Here is a 12153-nt window from a genome sequence, read left to right on the forward strand (position 1 = left end):
CCTTCAGTTACATATAGTATACTTACTGAAACCCTCAGTTACATAGAGTATACTTACTGAAATCCGTCAGTTACATATAGTATACTTACTGAAACCCCTCAGTTACATATAGTATACTTACTGAAACCCCTCAGTTACATAGAGTATACTTACTGAAACCCCTCAGTTACATATAGTATACTTACTGAAATCCTTCAGATAAATATAGTATCCTTACTGAAATCCTTCAGTTACATGTAGTATACTTACTGAAACCCCTCAGTTACATATAGTATACTTACTGAAACCCCTCAGTTACATACAGTATACTTACTGAAATCCTTCAGTTACATAAACTATACTTACTGAAACCCTCAGTTACATATAGTATACTTACTGAAACCCCTCAGTTACATATAGTATACTTACTGAAACCCTCAGTTACATATAGTATACTTACTGAAACCCTCAGTTACATATAGTATACTTACTGAAACCCTCAGTTACATATAGTATACTTACTGAAACCCTCAGTTACATATAGTATACTTACTGAAACCCTCAGTTACATATAGTATACTTACTGAAACCCTCAGTTACATATAGTATACTTACTGAAACCCTCAGTTACATATAGTATACTTACTGAAATCCCTCAGTTACATATAGTATACTTACTGAAATCCTTCAGTTACATAAAGTATACTTACTGAAACCCTCAGTTACATATATTATACTTACTGAAATCCTTCAGTTACATAAACTATACTTACTGAAACCCTCAGTTACATATAGTATACTTACTGAAACCCTCAGTTACATATAGTATACTTACTGAAACCCCTCAGTTACATATAGTATACTTACTGAAACCCCTCAGTTACATATAGTATACTTACTGAAACCCCTCAGTTACATATAGTATACTTACTGAAATCCTTCAGTTACATATAGTATACTTACTGAAACCCTCAGTTACATATAGTATACTTACTGAAATCCTTCAGTTACATATAGTATCCTTACTGAAATCCTTCAGTTACATATAGTATACTTACTGAAACCCTCAGTTACATATAGTATACTTACTGAAACCCTCAGTTACATAGAGTATACTTACTGAAACCCCTCAGTTACATATAGTATACTTACTGAAATCCTTCAGTTAGATATAGTATCTTTACTGAAACCCCTCAGTTACATATAGTATACTTACTGAAATCCTTCAGATAGTATAGTATCCTTACTGAAATCCTTCAGTTACATATAGTATACTTACTGAAATCCTTCAGTTACATAAACTATACTTACTGAAACCCTCAGTTACATATAGTATACTTACTGAAACCCCTCAGTTACATACAGTATACTTACTGAAACCCTCAGTTACATATAGTATACTTACTGAAACCCCTCAGTTACATATAGTATACTTACTGAAAACCCTCAGTTACATATAGTATACTTACTGAAATCTCTCAGTTACATATAGTATACTTACTGAAATCCTTCAGTTACATAAACTATACTTACTGAAACCCTCAGTTACATATAGTATACTTACTGAAATCCTTCAGTTACATATAGTATACTTACTGAAACCCTCAGTTACATATAGTATACTTACTGAAACCCCTCAGTTACATATAGTATACTTACTGAAACCCCTCAGTTACATATAGTATACTTACTGAAATCCTTCAGTTACATATAGTATACTTACTGAAACCCTCAGTTACATATAGTATACTTACTGAAACCCTTCAGTTACATATAGTATACTTACTGAAATCCTTCAGTTACATATAGTATACTTACTGAAACCCCTCAGTTACATATAGTATACTTACTGAAACCCTCAGTTACAGTATACTTACTGAAACCCTCAGTTACATATAGTATACTTACTGAAATCCTTCAGTTACATATAGTATACTTACTGAAACCCCTCAGTTACATATAGTATACTTACTGAAATCCTTCAGATAGATATAGTATCCTTACTGAAATCCTTCAGTTACATATAGTATACTTACTGAAATCCTTCAGTTACATAAACTATACTTACTGAAACCCTCAGTTACATATAGTATACTTACTGAAACCCCTCAGTTACATACAGTATACTTACTGAAACCCTCAGTTACATATAGTATACTTACTGAAACCCTCAGTTACATATAGTATACTTACTGAAACCCCTCAGTTACATATAGTGTACTTACTGAAATCTCTCAGTTACATATAGTATACTTACTGAAATCCTTCAGTTACATAAAATATACTTACTGAAACCCCTCAGTTACATATATTATACTTACTGAAACCCTTCAGTTACATATAGTATACTTACTGAAACCCTCAGTTACATATAGTATACTTACTGAAACGCTCAGTTACATATAGTATACTTACTGAAACCCCTCAGTTACATATAGTATACTTACTGAAAACCCTCAGTTACATATAGTATACTTACTGAAATCTCTCAGTTACATATAGTATACTTACTGAAACGCTCAGTTACATATAGTATACTTACTGAAACCCCTCAGTTACATATAGTATACTTACTGAAAACCCTCAGTTACATATAGTATACTTACTGAAACCCCTCAGTTACATACAGTATACTTACTGAAATCCTTCAGTTACATAAATTATACTTACTGAAACCCTCAGTTACATATAGTATACTTACTGAAACCCTCAGTTACATATAGTATACTTACTGAAATCCCTCAGTTACATATAGTATACTTACTGAAACCCTCAGTTACATATAGTATACTTACTGAAACCCCTCAGTTACATATAGTATACTTACTGAAACCCCTCAGTTACATATAGTATACTTACTGAAAACCCTCAGTTACATATAGTATACTTACTGAAATCCCTCAGTTACATATAGTATACTTACTGAAATCCTTCAGTTACATAAACTATACTTACTGAAACCCTCAGTTACATATAGTATACTTACTGAAACCCCTCAGTTACATACAGTATACTTACTGAAATCCTTCAGTTACATAAATTACACTTACTGAAACCCTCAGTTACATATAGTATACTTACTGAAACCCTCAGTTACATATAGTATACTTACTGAAATCCTTCAGTTACATAAACTATACTTACTGAAACCCTCAGTTACATATAGTATACTTACTGAAACCCTCAGTTACATATAGTATACTTACTGAAACCCCTCAGTTACATATAGTATACTTACTGAAAACCCTCAGTTACATATAGTATACTTACTGAAATCTCTCAGTTACATATAGTATACTTACTGAAATCCTTCAGTTACATAAAATATACTTACTGAAACCCCTCAGTTACATATATTATACTTACTGAAATCCCTCAGTTACATATAGTATACTTACTGAAACCCCTCATTTACATATAGTATACTTACTGAAATCCGTCAGTTACATATAGTATACTTACTGAAATCCGTCAGTTACATATAGTATACTTACTATAATCTTCCGTCTGCTTCTCTTTGAAGAAATTCCAAAATGGTTATGTTAATGATCATCAGAGGAGCTTCGATAAGATGTATGACGCCATTTTTGACAGGAATATTAGAGCGAAGAATCTTGGAAAGAACAACACCTTTGCGATGCCGATGGTCACTTTGAAGAGTATTGCTCTGGGCAAACACTAAGATGGAGAAGAACAAAAAAAGAAAATTTTGTGGATTTTCTTATTTGGACCTAAACCCATATTTTTTCAGTTTGAACACATACTATATATACCTGGACGTAGTTAGAGGCATAGTTTCCATTGTCCAAAATATTTTAAAAATAATATAATGTTATTCTTGATGACGAGAGACCCACAAGAAATAAAAGTGTATCTCAGAACTGCTGGTATGGGTATTAACAGTTTTATTGATAAGCTGAGAACAATAGTTTGTTAACCTGAAGATAACATAGGAAGGTCGAAATGTTGTTCTCTGCTAATCCATGAAAGCGTTAATACCCATACCAGCCATTCTGAGATACAATATAAGGTTCTATTTAACGGGTGCATAATGGCCAGCTGGTTAGGGCGCCTGACTTGCAATCTGAGGGTCGTGGGTTCAAATCCCCGTCACACCAAATAAGTCGTCCTTTCAACAGTGTGTGCGTTATAACGTGACGCTCAATCCCACTATTTGTTGGTAAAAGATTGATCCAACAGTTGGTGGTAAGTGGTAATGACTAGGTACATTCTCTCTAGTCTTATATTGCTAATTGTACACAGATAGCTCTCATGTATCTTTGCGCGAAATGCAAACAAATATATTTATTGCTTTCACCGAAATTGTGAATCAGCGTACTCAAATTAATACGTAATAATAGAATCAGTTTGCATATTTAATATTTTGATGTGTTACAGTAGTGTTAAAGTTTAACAGTTAGATTCCACTTTAACAATGAAAAGTGTATTTTATTTATTTCATTTTCAGTAAACAAGTAAACAGCATTGTCCAATGTTTTCAGATATGTTTTCATAAACATAAAAGCTATTTGTTACAGCAAGTTACCCAACACAAACATCGTTGCTATGCCCGATGCTTAACAGTTATGGAACTCTTAAAATGTACAGAGGTAAAGTTGTACAACAAAAATGTTCAGCAATAGAGAGGTAAAGTTGTAAAACAAAAACGTTAAACAATACAGAGATAAAGTTGTAAAACAAAAATTTTAAACAATACATAGGTAAAGTTATAAAACAAAAATGTTAAACAATCGAGAAATAAAGTTGTAGGACAAATATTTAAACAATACAGAGGTAAAGTTATAAAACAAAAATGTTAAACAATACAGAGATTAAGTTATCAAACAAATATTTAAGCAATACAGAGGTAAAGTTATCAAACAAAATGTTAAACAATACAGAGATAATGGACACTACACACAGAAGAAACTATTTCATGTATAACAATAATATAACGAACCCTTGAAGAATTATGAAAGTGTTTGAAAAGTTATATTCGATATTAAACTGATAAATTACCCAAGAACACTTAAAAAGTGCCTCTAAAATGTGAATACATATGGCAATAAAAAAAGTCTTCCAGTTAATAAACTTAAATTGAAATATACAAAATTCACGACTGCAAAGCCATTCAACAAAGACAGATTATAAAGTCATGGTGTCAGCTAATGGTAACAGAACCTCGATTATAAAGTCATGGTGTCAGCTAATGGTAACAAATGATGTTTACTCTTCTTCGCGGTAAGTTCAGAGTGTTCGAAACCTCTTGTCTTTGTTCATGTATAAATAAGTGCTGAGAGTACATACTATAATATATAAATAAGTGCTGAGAGTACATACTATAATATATAAATAAGTGCTGAGAGTACATACTCGTGATGTTATTAGTCATGCCTCCTTTCCCAGTTGTCGATAGTAATTCCAAAGTTTATGGTGTTAAAAATTGGGTTTTGATATTCGCGATAGGCAGTGCATAGATAGTTAGCTAACTGTGTAGCTTTGCGTTTTAATTACAAGCATATAGATATGTGCTCGTGACTTTAAAATAAACACGTGACTGACTTAATATGGTTGGATTAAATGGCATCACGCTTAATAATTGACCAAGTAAACTGTAGCCAAATGTTCTGATAAAGCAAAGGTTGAAATAATTAGAATTGCACAATTCAGGAAAGCGCTTTACGTCCTACTTTCTTAATTGGATTAATATGCGTATCCACAAAGACTTCTACTAAATCAAGTTCAAATGTTGTTGCTATACTTATGATAATAATTAGCCTTGCTCAGTACCTAGGTTTTCTATGAAAACACCTATTTAAGTATCAGAACCATTCCCTTCTGTCAAAATTTGGAGACGATCCACAAAGTCGAAGTTCGATAATTGCTTTGAAAATCAGTTACTGGTTTATTTTGACTTTCGCGCAAAGCTACACTAGAGCTATCTGCTCCAGGCGTCCTTAATTTAGCAATAAAGGCAAGAGGGAAGACAGCTAGTCTTCACTACCCACCGCCAACTCTTGGACTACTCTTTTACCAACAAATAGTGGGATTAATTGCACTTATAACGCCCCAACGGCTGAAAGGGCGAGCATGTTTGGTGTGACAGGGATTCGAAGTCGCGACCATCGGATTACGAGTCAAATGCCTTAACCACCTGTCCAGGCTGGTCATCAGTTATTGAATTTCAGTTTTTGGTAATACAGGATATATTTGATTCAAAGTAACATAAGGTTTCACGCCTTTCCTTAAACGTAGGTGGCATTTTGAACATAGGGCTTATATGCATTCTGCAAACCACTAGATAATTACTGTGGTTTTAGAAAGCTCATTAAAAATAACTTCACAAAAAACATCACGTATTTGAGACTGTTAATAATATCGTAAATACACGGATAATTAATTAATAATCATTGTTTACAATTCACAAAATATTCTACATAACCAGTATTTTTGAACTAATTTGAATCATTGTTCACAATTCACAAAATATTCTACATAACCAGTATTTTTGAAGTAATTTGAATCATTGTTTTACAATTCCCCAAATATTCTACACAACCAGTATTTTTGAAGTAATTTAAATCATTGTTCACAATTCACGAACTATTCTACATAACCAGTATTTTTGAAGTAATTTGAATCATTGTTCACAATTATTCTACATAACCAGTATTTTTGAAGTAATTTGAATCATTGTTCACAATTCACAAAATGTTCTACATAACCAGTATTTTTGAAGTAATTCGGTATTTTAAACCTGGAACATTATGAAACGTTTTTCGATTTAATCATTTTAATTAAACTGGCGAAAAGTTGTAAATTTAATTATACGCAACTATACGAATTTTGTGACATATTTAAAGAATTTCATCACCAACAAGCCATCACGGAAAGAAAATAAACATGTAATATGAAATACAGATGGAGATACTATTGTAAGTACCATGGATTTAGATACATAGGTAAGAATATAAAACTATGGTTTTAACCTCTGCAGAGTTGCCCTCTCAGTGGGAAGACCACACAAGTTGATATCTTGTTAACAACTGGCAGTAAATTACATCGCGAGGGTCAGTTGACAATGTTGGAATAGGATGGCAAAGAAATTACCGAAACCCAGTCATCTTTGCTTCCGGTCTCCCAATCACTAGTAAACCTGATCACATGGGGATCATTGAGGCACATTATTTAGACTAGCAGATGGATGACCTTCACTAACTATGGTTTCTCGAAAGAGAGCGCATCTATACAACAATGTTTTAACTGAATTTAGTAGCGCCTTTCCAGAACATTATCTGGAAATCACAGTATTTGCACAACCGTAATTAATATGTTGGTTGAAGTGTTCATTTCAGAAGACTTAACGAGCAACAACTTTATAAACAAGTAAAATAAATTAACACACTTGTTTCACACCCGTCTTAAACTGACATTTTATTAACAACCTTGGAATTCTCTTGACGATAACTACTTTCTACAAGCAGTAATTAGTTTATGTTGTTGTTAAGCGCAAAGCTATTCGGTGGACTATTTATGCTGACCAAGCGATACTGAAACTCAGTATTTAGCATAAAATAACTATGCTTTATACACAAGACAAGAGTCTAATAAATAGTAATAGCCAAATAACGTTTCTTGAAATAACATTTTGTATTTTCAACCTAAACGTCACCCGATAGAAACAACGGATGAATAGCCACGCCAGAGACTCCAAGTTTCAGGTATTCATTTCCAGCTTTAAAAAAAGGCTGACCAAAAGGAGAGAAGTAAATCAGCAACACTCTCCGCCTATCTGACACCTATCTTAAACGAATAGTGGGATTAAATCTCACTTCTATAACAACTGTTAGCTAAGAGTGTGGATCCATTGTAAAAGAGACACCTCTGTATATAACGATTTGTTTGTTTGTTTCTTTTGAATTTGTCGAAAAGCTACTCGAGGGCTATCTTCGCTAGCCGTCCCTAATTTAGTAGTGTAAAACTAGAGGGAAAGCAGCTAGTCATCACCACCCACCGCCAACTCTTGGGCTACTCTTTTACCAACGAATAGTGGAATTGATCGTCACATTATAACGCTTCCACTGCTGAAATAGTGAGCATGTTTGGAATGATAGGGATTCGAACACGCGACTCTCAGATTACGAGTCAAATGCCTTAACCACCTGGCCATGCCGGGCCCAATTAAATAGTTATAATCAATAACAAGCCTAGGTGCCAGATTAAATTAACGCATAAAAACGTAATAAATTATGATAAGTTTGTTTGATCATTCTCTTTTCATACATTTGATGCACAAAATAATGCGTGTATTTCTTTATAACACAAGTTTTTCTACTCATCTTTGTTATTTTCAGATATTATTCAATTGTATAGATCTTTTGTAAATATACTGTCGACTTCAAGAAAGATTTTATTACTGAAATACAGTTAACATCTCAGAGAATGTCACTGATAATGATAAACCCGAGTGTTTGTTCGTATCTTTGTAAACGCCCTAAACATTGTTTGTTTGTTTGTGAATTTCGCACAAAGCTACACGAGGGCTATCTGCGCTAGCCGTCCCTAATTTAGCAACGTAAGACTAGAGGGAAGGCAACTCTTGGGCTACTCTTTTACCAACGAATAGTGGGATTGACCGTCACATTATAATGCTTCCACTGCTTAAATGGTGAGCATGTATGGTGCGACGTGGATTCGAACCCACGACCCTCAGATTACGAGTCGAACGCCTTAACCCACCTGGCCATGCCGGGGACCGTCATGAACAATAATACGGACATCTCATAACGAAATATTAACGTTGGAAATATAAAGTACGTAAGGTATGTGAAGGTCTGGATCAGAAAACAGTTAATGTCAGCAGCTGTTTATTAATAAAAATCGCATTAAAGAAAAAGTAGCAGAATCTTCTGTAGTTGAAAGTTATGTAACAAAAGTCAATTAATACTTTCTATTACGACTGGAGATCATCGAGCATATTATTGTTTCCCAAAATATCAACAATGTTTTCTAATAAGCTACACTGCGCATATGGATGTAATATAAGTAGTGGTAAATTCTTTGCGCAATAACAAAACTCGGAAGTTTTCAATAATGAGAACAATATTCTTCTTAGTCTTAAAAAATGACGTACGTGTTTATATCATGAAATGAATGTTTTTTATGCGTTAACACGTCAGTCTGACATTTATTTGTTTTCCAGTTTTATAAGCTGTAAATGTACAAAAATCTAATTTGGGATAATATTGATACAAATCTTCCAGGGCGTTGGAAAGTTACGCTTTTGTTTGGTAATTTGTAATTCACTTAATGTTATGTAGTAATCTTGTAATCCTCTTGATATAATGTAGTAATTGAAAAGATTCACCAAAGCATTTTATGTTACACGCTTTACGAAGCTTTATTTTTGTCTAGTGAGGGAACATGGTTTGTTTTACTTGCCCCAACAGACAGATATATCCTTTATCAAAATATGTTCCGTAATTAAACTGGCTTTATTCACTTGGTCTGCATTATTATTAGAATTATAAGTTTCAATTTAGACCTCTAGAGAATCACACACTGGGGGCGCTGAACACGAAATAATTAATCTAAAATATATATGTTAGTAGGAAGTTTAATTTTGATAGTTGTATATTTCGTAACAAGCTTAAGCAAAATCTTAAATTATTACTTCCTCTTTAAACTTTTTGTATTAGGAAATTAGTAAGGTATGTTTACTGTATTTTAAGTAATATTCATATTTTTTCTACATAAATATAACAACGTCACATCTAGAATTTGAGACTTCACTTTATTATTTAAGTGTATCTAAATGGCAGTAACTAACTCGTAATATATTCATTTAAGTCCGCCTGTCAGGTTTAGCGTATTCTTAAGCCGTGGGCCCGGCATGGCCTAGCGTGTTAAGGCGTTCGACTCATAATCCGAGGGTCGCGGGTTCGAATTCTCGTCGCACCAAACATGCTCGCTCTCCCAGCCGTGGTGGTGTTATAATGTGATGGTCAATCCCACTATTCGTTGGTAAAAGAGTAGCCCAAGAGTTGGCGGTGGGTGATGATGACTAGCTGCTTTCCCTCTAGTCTTACACTACTAAATTAGGGACGGCTAGCGCAGATAGCCCTCGAGTAGCTTTGCGCGAAATTCAAAAACAAACAAAAAACAAATTATTAAGCCTTATTGATTTAATACCTCTATTATTAATAACAAGTGTTCGTTTCGTTTGTCTTTACGATTCAATAACACACAAAAGATGTGAAAAATTATTTAATAGGTGCTCGTAAATACCCGACCTCCGAGTGTTTTTCATTTGATTCGTTTAGATAATATCCTCAAGTATGTTAGCAGTAAGTTTGCGGATTAACAACATAAAATTCAAGGTTCAATTCTCTCTTGTGACCTATTGTGTAACTTAATGCAATAAAAATGTACTTTGGTTAGTTGTTTTTCGACTTTCAAGGAGCATGATTTATTTTAATAATTATACAATACAGGTAGATATCCAGGTGTTTGATCGCTAATATGTAATTGTACTTATTTTCGTAAAATATGTTACCTGTCCTTCCACTTCGCAACATATGTCATTAGTTGTCAATTTGTTTACAACATACGCGTGCTTATGTATACGGAAATAAAAATGAGGTATGTATAGATGGTTATCCAGCCTACATACAACGTATGCAATAGAAATGTGTGTATGCTATGCAGTTATTTTTACGAGTGATAAGAGGTACCGTGTTTCTCCGAAAATAAGACAGGGCTTATATTAATTTTCACTCCAAAATATGACACTAGGGCTTATTTTCGGGGGATGTCTTATTTTGATATATTAAAAAAATGAAGTTACAAAGTAAAACTATTAAACTAACCATTTAAAATAAACTATTATTAAACTATTAAACTAACTGATTAATACATAAACAAACTAATTAACTAACTATTAAACTAATTAATAAATTAATTTTTTTTTTATTTCTTTCCTCTTCCTGCCACTCTTAACTGGGGCTTATTTTAAGGGTAGGGCTTATATTAAAACTATCCCCAAAAATCACACTAGGTCTTATTTTATGGGTAGGTCTTATTATCGGAGAAACACGGTATAACTTACCCGCTGTGTCAATCACTAAAAATACCCGTATTAACAAATGTGGACTATATTGTGGCTGTAAAACTAATACACGCCTTTAGCACTTTTGGGCCAATGTTTTAACTGTATTTGTTATATGATGTCGAACGCTTGATGAGTTTATTAATCTGATTCTCACTGTTCTTTGTAATTTCGTTTAACATCTGTTATTAATACAAATCTGATGCTGATATTAAAATGTACATCTGAAAAAAACCCACCAACGTTCTATATTTAGTTAAAATTTGATATTCTTTAATATCACTTGATACAAGCAGAAGAAACTTTTTCACTATACCTCACGAAAGACGATTTGAGTATAAGAAATCTGATCCTGAATGTTTATAATAGGCACCAAATTAATCCTAGATGCTCAGCATTATGGAAACGCAATGTCATTTAATAGCGAATTTTTATCAAGAGATATTTTTATACAAAAATATTATTTGTTTGCTTGCTTCGAATTTCGCGCAAAGCTACGCGAGAACTGTCTGCGCTAGCTGTGCCTAATTTAACAGTGAAAGACTAGAAGGAAAGCAGCTAGTCATCACCACCCACCGCCAACTTCTGGGCTACCCTTTAACAAACGAACAATGGGATTGACCGGTGCATTTAACGCTCCCACGGATGAAAGGACGAACATGTTGTGGTGGAATGAGGATTCAAACCCGCTATCTCCAGCCTGCGCGTCAAGTGCCTTAACCACCTGGCCATGCTGGGCCAATGTAATTAAACACTTATTTTTTTGCAGTTTAGTTGTTTTTATTGCCGAGTCACATTGTGATTAGAACACCAGATTTTGGCGTTGTAAATCTTTTGGCATACCGCGGTGCCCCGTAGAGAGATATGTCACATGCACGCCAAGTTGAAGATTAACTTCAATAACAATGTGATAGTATCCGATAAACTTTATTATATTAAATTATATATTTCTACTCGATTGAATTGATGAAAAACACTGGACATAAAATAGATAGCAGAACATAAAATTTTTTTTTTAAATTAAAAATTGTTGCAAGGTAAAACTTGTTTATTTGTTTTTAATTTCG

General features: G+C 33.4%; 1 protein-coding gene across 1 annotated transcript in view; it reads right to left on the bottom strand.

Moving 5' to 3' along the window:
• LOC143225648 (fasciclin-1-like) overlaps positions 1-12153 on the bottom strand; it is a 127701-nt gene that overhangs the window by 18521 nt on the left and 97027 nt on the right. The window contains exon 7 of the mRNA XM_076455445.1: positions 3474-3657. Within this exon, the coding sequence (XP_076311560.1) occupies positions 3474-3657 (184 nt within the window). The remainder of the gene's footprint in view (positions 1-3473; positions 3658-12153) is intronic.

The sequence above is a fragment of the Tachypleus tridentatus genome, chromosome 9 (genome assembly GCF_004210375.1).
Source record: "Tachypleus tridentatus isolate NWPU-2018 chromosome 9, ASM421037v1, whole genome shotgun sequence".
Lineage (NCBI taxonomy): Eukaryota > Metazoa > Arthropoda > Merostomata > Xiphosura > Limulidae > Tachypleus > Tachypleus tridentatus.